Source organism: Sminthopsis crassicaudata, chromosome 2 (genome assembly GCF_048593235.1).
Source record: "Sminthopsis crassicaudata isolate SCR6 chromosome 2, ASM4859323v1, whole genome shotgun sequence".
NCBI classification, from domain to species: Eukaryota; Metazoa; Chordata; class Mammalia; order Dasyuromorphia; family Dasyuridae; genus Sminthopsis; species Sminthopsis crassicaudata.
In genome coordinates this window covers 485,606,717-485,627,542 of record NC_133618.1, presented here as the reverse complement: position 1 = coordinate 485,627,542, position 20,826 = coordinate 485,606,717, and the positions used below count along the sequence as shown (strand labels likewise).

The 20,826-nt window shown below is 44.1% G+C and overlaps 1 protein-coding gene across 4 annotated transcripts in view; it reads right to left on the bottom strand.

Moving 5' to 3' along the window:
* The window catches only part of NOD2 (nucleotide binding oligomerization domain containing 2), a 44,624-nt gene extending 24,768 nt beyond the window's left edge, over window positions 1–19,856 (bottom strand). For 2 of the 4 annotated variants that reach the window (XM_074293365.1, XM_074293366.1), the window contains exons 1-6: window positions 19,763–19,856; window positions 11,302–11,768; window positions 8,122–8,227; window positions 3,974–5,792; window positions 1,415–1,498; window positions 1,176–1,259 (exon numbers count right to left, since the gene is read on the bottom strand). In XM_074293365.1, coding sequence (XP_074149466.1) covers window positions 1,176–1,259; window positions 1,415–1,498; window positions 3,974–5,792; window positions 8,122–8,227; window positions 11,302–11,760 — 2,552 coding nt within the window. In that variant the 5' untranslated portion in view covers window positions 11,761–11,768; window positions 19,763–19,856. Of the gene's footprint in view, window positions 1–349; window positions 547–1,175; window positions 1,260–1,412; window positions 1,499–2,142; window positions 2,315–3,973; window positions 5,793–8,121; window positions 8,228–11,301; window positions 11,769–19,762 lie in introns of those variants that run through there. The other 2 variants (XM_074293367.1, XR_012486824.1) reach the window with 2 other exon arrangements.
* Window positions 19,857–20,826: the final 970 nt, after the last annotated feature.

Genomic DNA, 20,826 nt, shown 5'->3' with positions numbered 1-20,826 from the left:
ATCATCCGATGGTTCAACACTCTTATTTTATAGATGGGAACACCAAAGACTAGAGAGTCTTTGCATCAATTGTAAAGCTGAAATTTGAACTTAGGTTCTCTTGTTCCAAAACCAGTGCTCTTTCCAAATTCTGTTTTTGTTGTTGTTTTTCAAATTATCCAAAACTGTTTAGGAGTTCAACCTATGTCAATGAATCCATTTTTTTTCTTTGCTGTTAAGGACAACCTCTTCAACCTTGGCTTCCCATAGGAATACCTCAGCTAATTGGCCAGAGAACAATAAGAGGAAATAAGATTAGGGGAGCAAGTGAATAAGATCAAGCCCAACAAACAACAAGGGGAGGCAAATGATAATTTGCTTTACCAACTTTAATGATTCTTCAAACCTGAAAAGAAGAGTAATACAGAGGAAAGAGGGCTGGATTTGAAGTGAGGCACTGGATTCACATTTTGCCTCTGCCACTTACTACTTGCTTGATCTTGGGCTATCCACTTAATTGCTCTGGGCCTCAGTTTCCCATACACAGGCAACCTTGGCTTTCCATCACTGTAAAATGACAAAGTTGGTCTCAATGATCTCTAAGACCCCCTACCAGCTCTAAATCTATGCTCCCATATAATCAGAAAGGCAAAATAACTGAAAATGGTGAACAAATTCTTAGGTTTCTAAGCACATAAATGAGATCAAGGGAGTTTCATACTGGGAGGATCCAGACCAGAGATGCACAGATGATCTAATGTTTGTGCTACCTAAGCTACAACTGAACAGAGTTATTTCTGTGCAAAAAAAGATAGGAAGTCTGAGAAGATATGCACCTTCAATGGATTATGTGACAGACATCCTTGCATCACAATTTGGCACTAAAATCTCAAAACAAGCCTGTAATTACCACTTATTTAGCACAGTACCAACACCACTCCCAGATTGCATAAGGCACAGAACTAGGGGAAATGACCCAAGGACTCTTTGCCCTGGTGGGGCAAAGAATAGGTAGCCCAAAAAATGGTAATTTACCCAGTATTCAGGCAGCTCATGAGCACTGGAATTTCAAATCATAATCTGGTAGCATAAGCCCTACTCCTTGATTCTTACTTAGATCAACTGAGAAATCATTGTGGAGTAGTTGGGATGTAGGGCTAGGGGATTTCTCAGGGAAATAAATCCCCCTTCCTTACCTCAGTGCCAAGAAGTTCTGCTTGTACTTGAGAAGGTTGGCCAAAGAGTGAGCACATTCATCTGTCAGCTGGTTATTGAACAACCTGAAAGACACACAGCATGAAAGGAAGGCTGGCACAAGCAAGAACCTCAGGAACAACTGCACTTGCCTATTAACCTACACCTGTCCTATACGCAAAGTCAGAAACCCATACTCCAGGGAGCTAGGATCAAGCTCAGTGATGGAAGCCCTACTTACGCGAGCTTCTGAAACTGTTCACACCGAAGAGCTTGGTCAACCAGCCTGCAGATTCCCAGGTCAGAAATGTTGTTATCCCTCAAGCTGAAAAAAAGAGAAAGAAAGAAAAAAGAGATAAAGAGACTTTTATAGAATACTGATGGGAAAAGAGCAATCCACTCCACTCCATGATTGAGGAATGGCATTAGAATTTAACCTAAATACTTCTTAACCAATCAATAAAGCACTTACTAAATGCTAGGCATTATATCCTAGGGATATAAAAAGAGGCAAAAGGCACTCCCTGCCCTCAAGGAATTTATAATCTGAACAGAAAGAAGGAGTTGGAGAAGGCTTCCCGTAGAAGGTAGGAGGCCAATTGGGACTTAAAGGAAGCCAAGGAGGTCAGCTGTCAGAGCAGAAGAAGAGCATTTCAGGCATTAGGGGACATGCAGCGAGAATGTCTGGATCTGAGAAAGATGGAATGTCTCATTTGTGGAACAGTCAGATTAGTATCACTGGATCAAGGAGTACAAATCAGGGATTAAAGTATAAGGAGACTGAAAAGGTAGTTTATAAAGCACTAAACAATATTTTGAATTTTCTCCTGGAGGCAATAGGAGAAAATCACTGAAATTTATTGGAAGGATGGGGTGCAGGGTGGATTCGACCTGCACTTTATGAAAATCACTTTAGTGATTAAATGAATGATGGATTGGAATGGGAAGGCTTGAGGCAGGCAGACTTACCAATAGATTATTATAATAATTCGGCAAGGAGGTGATAAAGGCCTGCACTAGAGTGATGGCAGTGTCAGAGGAAAGAAGTGAGCTTTTTGGAGAGATGTTGCAAAGATGGAATCAACAAGCCTTGGGACTTCGTTTTTCTTTATCCCAAATGTCTGTACTTCCTAGATGGGAGCTGAGCAAACAATAATCTCCAATGTTATTTCAAGAGCTGACATCCTGTGAATTTCTCAATCTGTATCAGTATTAGGCCCAATTTACTCTCTTAAGTAAATGACATTCTGCCAGACTCAATTTATAAAAGGCTGTTCTCTGTGTCAAAAGTCTCTTGAGACTTCATTAGGTCACCCTCATTCTGAACATCAAAACTGACTGCTTCCTGTCCAGGGGTCCAGCTAAGTCTCCACATCTAAAAGCAGGATGAGGGCAATCGAACCTGAAGGGGGTAAAAATGATCAGTCCTTGGCTAAAGAACCTGAGAAAACTAACAGAAGGCCAAGGATTAGCAGGTGTTTTGCTCTATTTCCTTCCCATTTAATTAAAGATTTCTCCCTAAACTAGTGAATCAAAATAACAATAATAAATCTACCACAAAATAAACAAAAAACACAGATAAAGATAATTTCTATAGTTTTTTTTAAACTGGATTAAAAAACAAAACCCAAACAACTATGGGATCATCAACAGACAAATCTTTGCAGAAGTCTGAAACAGGAATTTGCTTTGCCACGGAAGTTTTCGGCTCGGCAAGGCTGCCTGCCAGGACTTTTGCCCACTGTGAAGGAAGATATTCTCTTCTCAGTGTTAGCCTTTTTATTTCCCTGACAGGACCTTTTGCCACTAAGAAGTCTGTCTTCTTAGCAAAGCTGGCTTCTCTGCCAAATTCCTAACGAAGCTTTCACGAAGAGAGCTTCTTCTTAGCGAACAATAAACTTCCCTTTTCCGCTGCTCAGACTTCGGGGTTTTCGAATTCTTTCTCATTGGACCTGCCACACCAGAGGGGATTCCCCACCCCACTCTCACATCTCCTCACTACCACAGGCCTCATCCTCTGCACCTCCTCGGAACAAGCTCCGAGCTTCCTTCAAACCCTGCTCTAAGAGCCTATGATTAGAGTTTTTAAACTGGGGTACATGAACCTATTTTTTAAAATAGAGTAACTATTGACATAGAATTGGATTCCTTTGTAACTGTATACACCTTATTTTGTTTATTTAAACCATCACTCTGAGGAAGGAATCCATCGGCTTCACCAGATGCCAAAGGGATCCATGATTTAAAAAAAAATTAATAGCCCCTGACTTGGCGGCACTTGAGAGAACTTATCATTTCTCCTCTGTATTTAATAACTTGTTACTGAATTAGGACCAAGATTTCCCCCCTTTTTACTTTCTCATCCAGAAATCAAACAGGGTGAGAAGTCTTGAGAAAAACTTGCGCAAACCCATGAGTTCCTGTTCACTGTTTTTGGTCAGACAGTTCTGGGTGGAAGCGGATTCCTCCCGGGTATGTATGCTGGTAAACCTCTCTGACCAAGGCTTGGGAGAGCTAAATCCCGAGACTCTCTAGGGAATGAGCCCTGGTCTCATGATCCGTTAGCAGATGGGGTTTGACTGATACCCTCGGGAGCACCCGCTTTTCCAGGAGCATCTAAGTGACCTTCCACCCGAGGGTATTTGGCCTTCCAGTGCCATTGACCTCTCTTATTTTTTAAAAAAGTCGGTATTGTTAATGAAAGGATTGCTTCGCACCGCACCACCTCTGGGCCCTCCCGCCTCATTCTCGGGGCGCGCGCTCCCCAGGGCCGCCGCGAGGTGGCGGGACGCAGACTTACTAGAGAGCCTGGCACACGGGCAGGCAGGGCAGGAGCTGCTCCACCCCGACGTCGCCCACCGCGTTGTAGTCCAGCTGCAAGGCCACGGGCTGCCTGAGGTTCTTCAGCACGAAGGCCAGCGCGGCGCACTCGGCGGGCCCGATGTGGCAGTAGGTCACTTTGAGGTGGCCCACGCCCAGCTTGCTCACGGCTTTCCGCGCCAGGCGCTCGTCCTGCATCTCGTAGAGGCTCCGGATCAGCCAGACGAACTCGGGCATGGCGTGCATGCTCTTGACCTCCCCGGGCACCGCTGGCGGGATAGCCTGGAAGTGCCTCCTGAGGGACAGGGACAGGCCCCTCCGGACCAGGTTGTGTTTCTGCAGAAGAGGGCCGGCGGCCCCCCGGCACTCTGCTAAGAGGCCGCGGTGCTCCCGGGACAGCAGGCCCGCCAGGAAGGCCGCAGTGATCTGGACGTTGTGGGGTTCCGCTCTCCGCAGAAGGCCCGCCACGCTCGCCTCCTCCGGCTCCTCCGGCTCCGGGGCCCGCAGACAGGGCACGGGAAAGCGCCGCGCTGAGGACCGGCCGGGCCTCTTGTGAGGGTGGAACAGGCGCCGGAGCGCCGAGGCGCTGACGTCGGCACCCAGCAGCAGGTAGAAGGCAGCAAAAAAGCACTGCAGCGTGATGTGCAGGAACTCCAGCGGAGCCGCGCTCTCCGGAGAGAAGCTCCTGGCCGGCACCAGGAAGCCCAGGGAGAGGTCCTCCTCCTCCACGCCGGAGGCCCCGAGCTGCTGCGCGGAGAACACGTAGCTACTGGTCCCCAGGCCCCACAGAGCCAGCCTGCCCAGGCGCAGAACGGCGGGGAGCCAAGGCCGAAGGGAGGGGAGGCCCGGGCCCCAGGCCGCGGCGCCGGGGGAGGCGTGCATCGCGAAGTGCCGCAGGATCAGGAGGTACATGTCCGTGGAGGTCTTCAGGGAGTCGCCGCCGCGCTGCAGCAGCTCCCTGTGGCACTTGGACACGATCCAGGAGAAGACGGGCACGTGGCACAGGCCGAGCAGCGCCGGGGTGGCCTTCAGCAGCCGCAGGATGCGCTCGGCCAGCCCCGGCTCGCGGTGGTGCCTCCTCATGAACAGCTCGATGGCCTCCTGCGAGAAGCCCCTCAGGCCCAGCTCCTTGCGCACGTACCTCCGGAGGAAGGCGCTGACGGCATGCGGACGGCTGCTCAGCACCTTCCGGGCGTTCTTCAGGAGGTTGCCGCGAAGGAGGTTGAAGAGCAGGCTCTGGACAGAGGTGGGGTCAGTGGGTGAGCAGTGCGTCTCCCTGTCTGTAAACTTGAACTTGAACTCATCAAACCCATCAAAGGTGATCAGGACCCGCTCGGGATGGTCGAGAAGGTACTGGAAGACCTCCTGCTGGCCCTCATCTGGCCAGCAGCACTGCTCAAAGAGCAGGGTCCTCACGGACACCGGCTTGTCCACGGACTGCAGCTGCCGGCAGCTGAACGGGAAAACGAAGAGGAAGCGGGGGAAGAGGCGGCCCGCGGCCCACAGGCGGTGAAGCTGCTGCAGCAGCGTGCTCTTCCCGCTGCCCGCCTCGCCCACCAGCAGCACCGTGTCCGCGTGCTCATTGACGCAGCCGCGGTCCGAGAAGATGTCCGGCAGCTCCACTGTGTCACAGCCCCGGGGGCTGGGCCCGCCCCCGCCGCCCTTCCGAATCTCCAGGGTGTTTTCTGTGAACACGTCCTCCAGGCTGAGGCTCTCGGAGCCGTCGTAGGTGCTGAGGAACCGGGACTGGGCCGAGAGCGTGGCCCGCAGCTTGGCCCGGTACTTCTGGCAGGCGGCGGCTGTGAGGAAGGGAAACGGATCAGACAGAACCCCGCGGGGCTGGGGCCGAGCTCCCTCCGAAACCCAGGCTCGTTTGTAACCGAAACGCTGCCTTCTCCCGTGCAACGAACTGAGTGCCCAAGCGCCCTGTAAGAACCCAACACTCCGGCCCAGAATCCCGCCTGCACCCGAACTAAAGGGAGTGCCGGCCTGCAGCCACAGGGGCCCTCCTTCTCCGAGGAGCCACCCAAGCGCATCCTGCACCCCCGCCTTCGGCGCTCCCCATGCACCCCTGGTCCCAGAGACTTGCCCCTGTGGGCCTCCAGCACTGACAAGGGATGCAAAAGTGAGGGAAGCGCGGGGGGATTAGAGAAAGAAGAAAAGAGAAAGGTGTTCAGACCGGGAGCCGTACAGGGCGAGCCAAAGGCCAAGGCTGCAGGGGAAGCTCGAGGTGTAGCCCATGGCTTATGCCTTTACATGGAAGGGCTTGGATTTCTGCATTTTCAGGTCATTTTATCATAAAACACTATTAAATAAGCAATGTCGTGGGTAGGGAGGGTTCAGGAAGCTGTCCTTGGCAAGATTTATTAACTCAGAAGTTTAAATAAATAATCTGGAATGTCTTAACACAGTTCCCCTTTCTAGAAACATGAGCTGCTCAAAATTGGGGGGGGGGGAGGGAGAGAGGGCAAGACACTGAAAAGATTGAGCTCACACTGACATCACTATTCATTCACATACTCATTTGTTCCACATTTATTGCTTACTGTACAAAGAGCACTTGGAGCTGCTCGGTGGAACAGTGCATAGAAGCGTTGGGCCCCGAGTCAGGAAGATCTAACCTCCTGTGTCCAAATCTGGCCTCAGACAATTACTAGCTGTGGGACTCTGCTCAAGTCACTTAATCCTGTTTATCTCAGTTTCCTCATCTGTAAAATGAGCTGAAGAAGCAAATAACAGACCAAGGAAATCCCAAATGGGGTCATGGAAAGTGGACATGACTGAACAACAAAAATATCTTAGATCCAAAATTCAGATAAGCCCCTGCCTACCCTTATGGAACTTTCACTCTAGTAGGAGATAGACACAACACAAATAATCATGCCATACAATGTCACGTGACATATGCATTATATGCAAAACAAAGTGCTGTGTGCACTCAATGAAAGATTTCAAATGTCTACTACCATTAAGTTAGTAGACTGTCAAATCGCCACTCTTCTCAACCTAAAGATTACTCATGCAATACAGGCAATTAGCACAGCAGCATCTTGAGCCAAAGTGATGGACTTTGTGGGTGTTTGCACTTGTTCCCCAGACAAGTTGTTTTTATAGCAACCTTTGAATATGCCAAAATGCATCACAAAATTTTCAAAGAAAGTAAACTTTGCTTTCAGCAATCATTGGATCATGATCTAAGATCAAAAGGGAGCTCAGAGCTACTTAGTATAACCCTCACAGTTTACAGATGAGAAAACCAAACATCAGTGTGTTAATTAAGTATGTGATAGAGGCAAAATCTGAACCCAAGTCCTCTGTATCTTTCCATTGGAACACATTAGAAACATGTATATAGGACTCTGTATTAAGTAATGATGATGATGATGATGATGATGATGATGATGATGATGATGATGATGATGATGATGATGATGATGGTGCGTGGTGGTGGTGGCTAATATCATAATACTATCTTGAAACAGACAAAAAGAGCTTAAGTGACTTTCCCAGGATCATACAGCTAGTGAGTGTCTGGGGCTGCACTGAGTTCAGGTCTTCCTGACTCCTGGCCCAACATTCCATCTGCCACACTCCCTAGTTACCCCCATGGATCTCCAGGCTCTGTATATTTTCCTGCCCACTAGTGTACTGCTATGGATTTCTATAACTATAGCATCAGTCACTCTAAGCCCATAAGCTAGAGGCAGCCAGGTGGCACAGCAGATGGATATTCCCAGAATCAGGAACACCTGAATTGAAGCTAATATATCCCTCAACTTCCATTTTCTTCTCACCAATAAAAATGGAAATAATAATATCTCCCAAAGTTGTTTTGAGAATAAAATGAGATAACACATGTAACACGCTTTATAAACTTTAAAGTATGACATAAATGGTAGTTATTAAACTCCCAGGAGTCAGGGAGCAGAGCTGTGCAGGACATCATACACACTTAACTTTATAATCAATGTTTTCAAGCATTCTCAGAGATATTGCTGGAGAGGCAAGGCTCACATTGGCTGTTTTTTGTTTTTGTTTTTAAGTCACCAGGAGTTCCTTCTTTCAAGAACAGCCACTTCTGGGGAAAAGATCCTTACACTTTTGGGAAGGTGAGAAAGATATACATACCATGGGGGAACGGAGCTGGCAGGACAGGCAACTGGTAGACATGTTGGAGAAGAAATTGGGCCACTCCATTTTCTTTTACTTTTGCAAAATCAAGAAGCCTTCTTGCCTTTGAGAATCACAAAAAGCCCATTCATTATATAGCCATACAAGTTTATAAAAAATGACTCAAGAGAAAGTAATTGACTGATTACTATGATTTCACTACCCTTCTCTTCCACAATAAAATATCAGGAAAAGTCTGGGAGCTGTGAAAAAATAAAATTATGACTAATGCTAAGAGCATCTGAGTTAAGACTGATAGCCCATTTCCAACCATGTTAAGAGCTTGGTAAATCAGGCTGGTATTACAAAGCTCTTGTTTCTTAATAGCCTGTTTATACCCAGTTACTCAATTAGTTACTCAGTGAGAAAAGCCTTAAGGGAACTTGCATTTCCTCACCTTAGTTTCTCTTCCTATAATACACATTCTGCATCACTCCCTTGATGGTCACTGTTCCTTGCACATAGTATGTCAACCAAGAGATATATATGGCTGGTTTCAGAAAAATGAAAGATTACATTTTGACAGGTTTGTAATTTTCCCAACTGCATTTCCAGCAGCTTTCTCTGCTATCACCTCAATACATTCCAAAGATATTGCACAAACATTAATTCAGAGAAGAAACTAGAGAAGTATGTCTGCAAAATAAGAACATTTGCTTTTGAAAAAATTAAGCCATATGCTGTTCACTCAAGTCCCTTTAAGAATCCTGGCTCTGCTACCCATGTTACTGTCAAGCAAGTCATTGAGAGGTTCTCTCTGGATTTTACCACCCTCATCAGGGTTTGGAAGAGATCATATTTATGTTCCTTTTCAATCCTAAATCCTGTGATTTCACACTCCCAGCATCTGACCTTCTCCTTGTTGTTGTTTCTGGTCATGTCCAATCCTTTGAACCCATTTTGGGGTTTCCTTGGCAAAGATACTCGAGTAGTTTGCCATTGTCTTCTCCTGTTCATTTGACAAATGAGGAAACTGAGGCAAACAGTTAAGTGACTTGCCCAGAGTCACACAGCTGGTAAGTATCTGAGGCTGGATTTAAACCCAGGTCCTCCTGACTCCAGTACCACCTAACTGTCCCTATCCTACCTCTCATCAAATCATATGATCTGGAATTAGAAAGGACAGCAGAGATCATTCATTCATTCTGCCTCTTCTATACACTCTACAGATTAGGAAACTGAGGCCCAGAGACATATGTTAATTTGGCCGTGTCAGGCACGGTCCTTCTGCACAGCTGCTCCCTTCCATTCTACCCCAGTGATCTTTCTTCTGCAGAATTTTTTTCTTCTCTTCTCTCTAAACTCCTCCCAGCCTTCAAGGCTCACTTGAGGCCCAGCCTCCTCTGTAATATTTTCCGGAACAACTCAAGCTAACACTGATTTCTGAATTCCCACAACTCTTAGACTCTGGGTTATACAAACCCATGTCAATGTTCACCTGCTCCTGCGTCCTGGTCTCACTGCTTCATCAGGTTGCTAGCATTTTCCAGGCAAGGACCAAGGCATCTTGCATCCCCACAGTGCTAGAGGGACAGTAGATATTCATCAAATACTCATGGACTGGACTTAGTATGTAATACAGGATATTTACTGAGCAAAAATATACATAGCTCTAGCTGTGTAGTTGATAGAGTCAGATTCTACACCATAAAGACCTACTGGGTTCAAGTCCTACCTCAGACACATACTGGGCAAGTCATTTAACTTCTCATTATTCCAGGTACCTTTCTATTGATCTAAGTTGCAAAGAAGATACCAATTTGCATCAGTAGAGGTAATTTCCTCACCTGGTATTTTTCCTGTACTAATGAAATCACAGGACATTCAATGCCTATCTTTCCATTCAAATATTTATCAGTTGGCAAATAGGTCAATCCAATCTAGTCCAATCCAATGCAGACATGGATCTTTTAAAATCACTTTTTATCTACAATATTTTGTGCTTGGTCCTAGGGGCACAAAATCTAAATGAAAAAACCAATAGTAGGATAAACAGCTGGAATGAACTTTCAAGGCCATCTAGTTCAACCTCTTCAAATGAGGAAACTAAGGCACAAAGAGGGAATAGGATTTGGTTCGAGTCACAAAGCACCCAAAATTCACACCCAGGTTCTTCTGACTTCAAATCCAGGGCTGGTTTCCTCACTTACCCTGGTGCCATTCGTGCCCAGGAGCTCAGGGAGAATGAAGGTTGTGCTTGTGAACAAGGGGCCTGAGCCCAGTGCACAAGTGAGAAAGCCTGGCTTCTCATAACAACTCTGCCATAAACACACAGGCCTGAGTCTAATTTCTCCATCTATAAAGGGAGATAATGCTAGCTTTTACAAATACAGCCAGTACAATTACAAGGTCATTAAAAAGATATCCATTTTTTTAAGATCCAAGATTAAGATCTGGAAAGAACTAAAGAGGTCATTCAGTAAATGGAAATAGATACTAAGGGATTTTGAATGACTTGACCAACATAATACAGATAGTGATCACCAGTGGTGAGATTTGAACCCAAATCCTCTGAGCTTAGAGACTATGCTCTCTTTACTATGTTGTTCTTCACTTGTCTTCAGTCATGTAAGACTCTTTGTGACCCTTTTTGGGTGTCTCAGTAATTTGCTATTTCCTCCTCCATCTCATTTTACAGATGAGGAAACTGAAGCACATGGTTAAGTGACGTGACCAGGGTCACACAGATAGGAAGTATCTGAGGCCAGATTTGAACTCAGGAAGATGAGTTTTCTCGACTCCTAGCTTGGCACTCTATCCGCTCACTGTGCCACCTAGCTATACAATATTTAAAAAAGTGCTTTGGGGAGAAGTTGTACAATGTACCAACAAATGTATATAAATGTATAACAATGATGTTGTAAGTTGCGCTCCAATGTTATTGCCTAATGTCATGTAATTACTATTTTTTCATCTGTAAAATGAAGGGTTGAGACTAGTAGCTTCTAATGTCCCACCCAGCTCTAAACCTATGGTCCTATGGGCCTGCAATATTCCTTTTACATTATATTAATATTTTAATAGATAATTTCATTCAGGTCCTGTGACCCTCATTGATTTGCCAGGGTGATTCCAGGTACTATGTTCTCGGTAACTAAATATTCATCTCATGACTTTTTTTCTCATCCAAGTTCTTACCCGCTGAGATGACGTAAATATTGGCAGTCTGATCTCATCACATTCATACTTGGTGATGAAACCACGTTCAAGTAAGAGGTCTAAAATGCCTTCCACATGGCCATAGATTTTCCTGACAATCACCGGCCTATGTCTCTGCAGGTCCTGGGCTGGAGAGGCCACATTCTGACTCCACAACCTTAGTGGTTCTGTTTGCTCCTCTGCCTCCTCTGCCTTCTCCACTGCAGCAAAGAGCAGCTCACAGCTTCGCCCACCCTTATTCCAAATGATATCCAAGAGGCGTCGAGCCAAAGTGGACAGAGGCTGCCCAGGGAGGCTTACGCTTTCATAATCCTCCCAAGTAAGCACTTCCCAAGACAGCAGATAGTCCAAGATACTTTCAAAGTTCTCCAACGACCTTAAGGCCAGCCGCCCCACCAACTGGCTCCGCTGAGCCTGGAAAAATTCTTGTGTGCACATTTCTCATCCTAGGAAGAAAGCAAAAATAAATACTGAGTTTCTCTGAAAAAGTCAGGCTGACAACAGTCAAATAAACCTAGAGTTCTGGAGACAAAATATTCCTGCATGAAAAACTAGAGGATTATAAAATCACAGAACGTTAGAACTGAGACTCCTCCTGGTTCATTGTGTTCATTTCATGGATGAGGCTACAGATTCAGAAGGGGAAAATAATTAAATCAAAAACCACACAGCCAGTTAGTGGAAGAATCAAGACTCCAAATAAATGATCTAAGCCTGGTTTCCTGAGCCTTACTAGTAAATATTTTACCATCACACTGATAATTTTTCCCTCCAATCAATATCTCTGGTCAATTCTATACTGGATAGGAGAAAGTGATTTCCTCCCAACTGGTTGGGTACAACCTTAAGGGGCCAGGCTACTGGGGAATGTTTCCAGAATCTCTGGCCAGTAATTTTCCATCTTCTCCCGAAAAGGTATAAACTGCCTTTTCTTTTTGGAGATTCTCATTTGTTAAGCTATGTGCTTAATATGTGCTGTGCATTGTCCTAATTGTTGGGCACAGAAAGTTAAAAATGAAAACAATCTCTGCCTTTGAGAATCTTACATTTACACACCAAAGTAAGACCCATTAATTTCAATCTTGTGGGTACCTGATGATGAGCACCAGTACAAAATGCAGGTCCTGTTTACATAGTTTTGTTTCTTCCCTTCTTTATTCTCCACCCTTCCCTGACATAATATTCTCTCTCTCTCTCTCTCTTTCTCTCTCTCTCTCTCTCTCTCTCTCTCTCTCTCTCTCTCTCTCTCTCTCTCTCTCTCTCTCTCTCTCTCTCTCTCTCTCTCTTTCTTTCTTCTTATCTCTTTCCATCTGTCTCTCTCCCCCTCCCTTCTTCTCTCTCTTCTTCCTTCCCTCCTTCTCTCCCTCTTCCACATCATCTCTTTATGTTCTGCCATTGAGAGCCAGTCTGAGCATGAGGAAGACCTGGATATTAAAATTCCGTTTCCAACACATAGGACTGTGGGCAAATTTCATCACCATAAGTCCCCAGGAAATCACAGAATCCAGACGGAGGGAAAAGTCAGCTTCAAGGCTTGTACCTGACAAAATCACAAAGTATCTCAGACCTAGTGTCTATTTCATTGTGGTTATTGGGTCTTGGAATGAAGAGGGGAAGTAGAGGGAGTGCTATTTTATAGAAAAAATTAAAGTTTTATTCTCAAGGAATAGCAAAGGAAATTTCATAAAATGATATAAGAGGTTTATCACTCAAGAATTCAAACAAAGAATTGATGTGTTGCCAACTATAACAATGAAAATATTCTCAGGCCAGAGATGAAATAAAAAACAGATCAGAAGTTTTGTGAAGGTAGGGGATATGTTTTGTTCCCTTTTTCAGCCTTCACTGAATCAGCACAGAGGCTCATGCTTGATGTTTGTACAACACATGAACAAATGAATCCCCAATTCAAATCAAGGTAGGGAAAAACTTCTTGCTTCTTTCTTTGGAGCAATTAGGAGAAACAGCAATGTTGATTTTGGCTTTCTGCCCTGTGAGGAGGGGCAGTTGGTTTGGAACACTCTGGGTACTTGTACATATAAGGCCAAGCAAAACCAAAAGTAGAAAACAAAACAAAAAAAAATTCTGAATCCTAGAAGATTAAATCAAAATTTCCAGAGATAAACAGAAAGTCAGAGATTGGAATTCTCTTTTTTTCTAAACAAATTAGGAGAATATCATAGGATTTAAAGTTGGAAGGGACCCAACCACTAAGTCCAATCCCCTCATTTTACAGATGAATAAACCTTAGCCCAGAGAGATAAATAAGATGCCCCTGGTCACACAGGCAGTGAGTAGCAGGGATTTCTTTTAACTCTACACTAGTCCAGGCTGCTATAGGCACAGACCCTCTTGGAACAGAGCATACTGGCTCTGCTGACCTTGTTTCACCGACTGCCCTGCCTTCCTTCAGGATCCTTTTTTCTCTGAGGTCTTTGCTACCCATTCTCTCGAGATACCATTTAGCCCTTAACTGAGCTGTAATGAGACAACATGGAAGAGATATTCCTGAGGGAGACATACTATGAGACATGTTCCATTGGGAAGCATCCTTGGCTTCCCTGATGCATAAAAAGGGCAAGGTCCAGAAGCAAATGGAGGAGCAATTCTGTCCCCATTCTATGATCAGAAAAAACAGAAATATCTTGCATAAAAGTCTCCCTGACTAATTCTACACAGTTTTCTATGTTTAACGCCTTCTTCATTCTAAAACCCTCCAGGTGCCCCACCACTACCATCTTCGTGCCTCCACATGTTGTCTTTTCCTGGTAACTCCTCCCCACTTGAAGGCTGTGGTCACTTAGTCCAGGGAACTCCTGGACTCCTAGACTTCTTCTTTAAGACTGAGGATGAGGATGAGACAGCACAGTGGATACAGAGCCAACTCTGGAGTCCGGAGCATTTGTGTGATCCTGCAAGTTACTTAACCCAATTGCCTCCCACCCACCAAAAAAAAAAAAAAAAAAAAAAAAAAAAAGGTTGAGAGTGAAACTGGTGAGGGTCCTTGATTACAGCCATTTTCAGACCCAATTCCAAAGTCTGGATCCTCACTGTCATGTACAGGATAGGTAAAATGAGGAAGGCAATAAGCAAAAGAGGTTGAAGAGGCACATACTTCCCTAAAGCACACACACACACACACACACACACACTCCTATATGTAGAAGGAGTGTGGGGGGGGGGGGGGGAACGATGTAGATGAGATGGAGCCCAGACCAGAAAGAGAATAGAAAAAGTAAGAGTAAATATGAGCCTTTGTCTCAACCCAGAGAGTTCAAACTGGACCTCTTACAAACCATCAATTACAAGTCCCTCCTACTCTCCAGCTGTCATCTCCCTCCCTGAAGTACAGTATCTTCCTTTAGGGAAAAAAAAAAAAAAAAAAAAAAAAGCCTTTAGGTTTGAACTTTCTTTAAAATTATAATGGAATATACATCAAAAATCCTTAGGGTAAAGGCAGCTAGATGACGCAGTGGATACAGCACCAGCCCTAGTCAGGAGGACCTGAATTCAAATCTGACCTGAGACACTAATACTTTCTGGCTGTCTGACCCTGGGCAAGTCACTTAATGTCAATTGTCTCAGCCAAAAAAAAAAAAAAAAAAAAAAAAAAAAGAAAGAAAGAAACTACTTAAAATAGCACTCTTTGTGGGTAGCAAAAAAATTAGATTTTAAAGGTGGAAATTTAGAGAAAATCTAAATAAATTGTGGTAAAAGGAACGTGAACATAAAGAATTCAGAGAAACCAATGCAGAATGCATTACATAGAATCAAGAAAACATATATACAATGTCTATAATAATATAAATGGGAAAAATCCCTAAACTCTGTGATTACAATGATAAAGGAAAGCCCTAGAGAAGAGGTCAGAAAATACATTTCTTTCCTATTTTTGCAGAAATGGGAGACTATGAAGTTATACTATGGGGATGAAGTGGTTGGGTTTTTTGTTACTGTTGCTGTTTCAAGGGATGCTTCACTGAAGCTTATGGAAAGAATATACATATTCTGAACATATTCAGAAGTAAATATATATTTTAATAAAAACAATAATGCTAATAAAAATACAAAATAAAATAACTTCATCATGGAGGCATAAAAATGTATGAGAATCACAGAATCTCTGATCTATCTTTTTTTTTTTAAATTATAGACTTTTATTAGAGGAAGTTTTAATTCAATAAGGGAGGATATAAGGCCAAAATAAACACCTAGTAATGGACAGGCACAAATAAGGATAAAGGGCATCAGGGATATAATTCAAGTACATCTGATGGGTTTTCTCACTCTCATCTCCTTGTACTGCCTTCTTCCCCTGGAAACTTCGCCCTACAGCACTAATGCCCTAGAATCCATAACAAATAGGACATGTCAGGTAAGCAGCAAGCAGGTTAGGTAGACAGATGGGTAAATCACTGAAAAGTATTCTAGAGTGATTTACAACCACAAAGGAGTGACATGAATTTTTTTAAAGAACTTAACAAAGAACTTGAATAGTTTTCTTTAAAGGATCAACACAGATTCTAATTTAACTCAGGAAAATAAACTAGGAAAAAATCAGCACACTCTCACAGGTATCATCCCATCCCTAGGCCTTGGCATCCAAGACAAAAGGAATTAAGACAAAATTCTTGGCCATTTTCATCCATACTCTGAGTTATCTCTTGCCCAGGATCCCAAACACCGCAGATATACAAAGGCAAACAGGTACATACAGATTCACAGAGGTACAAACTTGTGACAAGCATACATAGTATGCAGAGGCATACTATGAAATAGACTCAGGAGAGACTTACAAGAAACCTATCAGAAGACATAGGAAATGTCTTTTCTCAGTGAAAAGAGATGTAGGGGATAAGCATTATTCCATTTTTCAGGATGGGATAGGATGGGAGAGCCCCTTAAGATCATACCCTCCAGGATGAGATCGGAGCTCTCTAGACTCAGTCACAAGGCAGCCACAGTTCCACTTCAGAAGCAGTCAGGCTGGTTCCCTAAGACATGAACCCTGCCTTCTGGCAGTGGGGAAGTCCCTCTGCTTCCCTGACATCCGTCTAAGAATTCCAGTTCTGAAACAAACATCTAGGGATGAGCTCATCCAGCCTCCCACCTTCTAACAAATATGGATCTAATCTATCTTAAAATCTGACTTGTTCCATTCCCAGGTTACACTATCAAGAAATTAAAAATGCTGAAGTGGTTATCAGAAAGACCTAATAGGTTCAAAAACTGCCTCAGATACTTAAAAACTGTGACTTCTGGGAAACAATGTTTCTATACCTCACTTTCCACAAAGGGTTGGATTCATTTATCATCTAAAATCCCTTTTAGCTCTAAATCTATGATCTAAGTTTATTTTGTTTGAACTTCATTTTCTTCTGCTGCAGTTAAAGTTTATTCCTTCATGATGTAAAAAAATATATATACATGGTCATTCAAATTTATTGTAAAAACTCTTCACGAATTTGAAGACATTGCCCCTATTACCCTTCTCCTTACCCACTTGCCATCAATACCACCTTAAGCTTCTTCTGACTAGATCCTCCTTTTGTTTTTACCTTTTTAAAATTAGCTTTTTTTATCCCATTAAATCACAGGAAAATGAACATGCCCCAGAGATAAAAATGAAATGAAATTTGGATGGAAAAGTCATAAGGAATCATTTCTTTTAAGACATTGTGCATGTACTGTCTATCTACCCAGGTTACTTATACCTTCGGAATCTAATACTTAATGTGCAACAAGAAAATGGTATTTACACACATATATTGTATCTAGGTTTTATTGTAACACATGTAAAATGTATGGGATTGCCTGTCATGGGGGGGGAGGGAATATAGGGAGGAGGGGATAATTTGGAAAAATGAATACAAGGGATAATATTTAAAAATAAATAAATAAATGAATTCAGAAAAAAATAAAAAAAGACATTGTGCATGACATCAGTTTCAGTGACATCCAGGTGTGACTGATTTTTTTCCCCTATTGTGTAGGCCCATGATTTGCATTTCTGGTTCTGCCCAATTTGAGTATGTTTCCTTTAGCAAACATGCTACAAAATGCTAAATCTCAAACTAGATCTCTCACTTTCATCATGTCTGCACCTAGTTGATGACAAGCTTCACCCTTAACCAGAAACTCCTAAGGGAAAGAGAGAGGAAAAACTAACTGGCTAAGAAATCCAAATGTGATGTCCAAAACCCCAATAGTATTCCAACCAAGCCCCAGGCAATTCCAATTATACCTCAAATCTGTGGCTATGTGGTCCTGAATGTCTGCAGGAGGAATCACAAGAAAGTTAGGCTAACATTTATCTCCGCTCTATTCTGAAGTATACCCAGAATAGATACCACCCAATCTTATTAATGAAGTGTATTAAACCAGATTCTATAAAGAACTACTCAAATTAAGACTCCCACCTTTTCCCTCTAAGATATAACTTTCCCTCAAAAGACCAAGTTACCCTAGAGCATCTTGTCACAAGTAGACCAACTTCAATCACATCTCCCTCTGCATGGAGCCGACTGGATGATCAAGGTTAAAGACAGAAGCCAGAGGGCAAATTCTAAACTCCTAGCAATCCAGGCAGCTGAAAACTGCCCTCACTTCCACACAACTCCCCCAACACAAACATGCCCAGGTCTTTGCCCTTATTCCATAAACACCACTAACAATCACTTTCCTTCTCTGGCTTCATTTTTCTCCTTAAAATGGCAGTTTTGAATTAGATGATCTCTAGGAACTCTACAATTATTATTTCCTCTGAGTTCTCAAACCACCAATCCCTGAAGACTAGGAAAGAAAGCCAACTGACATCATCTTCAATTGCCTTATTATAAACATAGTATCTAGAACAATCAAACAAGCGTTTATTAAGCTCCAGCTCTTTGACTGGCATTGTGATGTTTTAGAATAGAAATACAAAATTTTGAGACAGTTCCTGCCTTGATGTCACACCAGTAAGAAATTGATTACTATGTGACAGGCCCAATGAAACACCAGAAACAAAAAAGACAAGAAAAGTCGTTCTCAATCTACTCATATCCCAATGAAAAGAATGATATACAAATAACTATGCACAGGTGTGACATGTTCAGAGCCACACTTGAGGAATATCACTTTGGCCAGGAGAACGGATTGGAGAGGAGAGAAACCAGAGGGGATAGAGGCCCTACACTACAGGGGTTGCATTATGAGAAAGGGGTGTTTTTTAGGGATGCTTAAGGAAGACAAACTCTAAATTACTGTGTCCAATTCTGTATAAAATTTGAAAATTTTCAACATATCCCCAGAACAATGACCAAGATGATGAAAGAACATGAAATTTTGTCATAAAAGCATGAAGTGGGTCTATTTAGCCTACAGTGAAGGATAATTTTTTTGATTTGTATATCTATTTTATATATATATATATATATATATATATATATATATATATATATATATATATATATATATATATATATATATATACCTGGGATCATGTAAAAATTTCTTGGGTGAAAAGGGGTCCTGAGTGGAGAAAGTTTAAGAAGCCGGGTCCTAAACAACCTACAATTTCCTAACAGCTCCATCAGTTTTGTGTTCTTCTCAGGATGGAGGGTCAGTCATTCTTTGTGCCATCCTGGTGGAAGGGAAAGGGGTTATCTGGAAAAGATGAGATAAACCTCGGGGTCCCAACTCCCACAGGGCTGGGTGGCACACCTCATACAGAGCTGGGCCTGAAGTCAGAAAGAGCAGAATTCAAATAGGAGCTCAGACACTACCCCACTGTGTGCCACTCTGGGCAAGTCCCTTAACCCTATCTGCCTCAGTTTCCCCATCTGTAAAATAGGCTGGAGAAAGAAGGACAGGGCAAACCGTTTTAGCATCTTTGCCGAGAAAACCACAAATGGGTCAAGAAAAGAAAACGATTCAATAACGATCCAGCTTTCACACTGAAGCACTTCTGGATGAGGAGCAAAGCGGCTCCTTAACCTGTCAAGATCCTTCCCTAGGAAAATCCCCCACCCCAGAAATGCCCATTTGGCTTTTATAAGAGAAGAAATTGCTCCCTTCTTTGACTCTGCATTCCCAGGGGCTCTCTCGGGGTCTAGCACACGTGGTCACTTAATAAATCCTTGCGGGTTACTCCAATCACCGGGCTTAACCTTCCGGCAGAGGTACGATGCAACCTGGGACTTTCGGAACCTGGGGTTCTCTCAAATGTTGCTCGAGTCCCGGCTCCTTCCACTTGCGGAAAGGGCCCCTTCACAGGCAAACACAACCTGCCGCTTGGAGGGGGGAGTCCCGGTCCCCAGGACCGCTGCGTGCTCGTCCCACCCTGCGCGGCGCAGGGGAAATGGAGATCCGAAATGAGCGGGGAAGGGCGCGGGGGTCTCCCTATCTAAGACAGGTGCTGACAGTCCCTCAGAGCCCTCCACCCACCGCGCGCACACACCTGCAAGATCGCCACGTTGACTCCGCCCGCTGCCGTCTGCCTCTCGCAGCCCGGACTCCGACCACAGAGCTCGGGCCGCGCTGGCTCCGCCCTGCCCTGCACTGCCCCGCCAGTTCCCCCGTCCCTTCCATCCCCATCCCCCGCCCCGCCCCGCTCCGAGAGGCGGGTGGAGCTCTGGCTGGGAACTTCCCGGCCCTTGCGGCTTCCTGTCGGGGTGAGACACCCCTACCCATGCCTGACATTTTGACCCACCAGTTCTTAGAATGGTCCCTAGTACGTGGTGCGGGTCAGGAACGACAATACGTTTTATGCTCTCTATGTTTTCAAACTCGATGTTTAGGGTCCATAGAAAACGTCAACATCCCTTCCCCGGGTAAATTCAGATCGGAGTGATATTTGGGCACCAGAGCTCCCAAATAGTGGCCCACCGTATTCTGAATTCGCCCCATGGAGAGCCTCATCTCCTTTGGAGAGAATCCAAGAGAGAAATCCCCTTCCCAGCCCGATTTGGGACATTAGTGAGTCACTGAAACTCTCCTGAGCTCATAGGAACGCAGACTTAAAAACTGGGAACTTGGGGGTCATCTAAAGCAGCCCTCTCGTTTTACAGCTGAAGGGCTGAAGCCCGGAAAAGTTAACTTGCCATCGATAAGGCAGATGGCAGGCAACCTTCCGGTTAGAAAACCGCTTCTGCTACTAGGGTCTTCTGTACTGTTCAGGTCTGGCAGGCTCATCTTCGTGACAGGTGTCCTTGTAAAAGTTGGTTCCCATCATCTCTGAGTTTCCTTCTAATGCTAAATGTTCATCTGAGATTCGATTCAGTTCAGACTCTATTGCATTGAAAGAACATCGCGTCTTTGGAGGGCGTAGGGGTGTTTATGTTTCTTCTCATAGTAACAAAGTTGGCGAAAGCACATCCAAATTGAGAGTAATCGAAAAGGATCACCTTGTGTTTGATTGGCTTTCCGAAGGTTGAAAAAAAAATTTTGAAGAGATCAGTTTTGAATTTTACAGTTTAGTTTTAAGCAGTTCCCCCCATAGAGCTGATTAAAACGACTCGACAA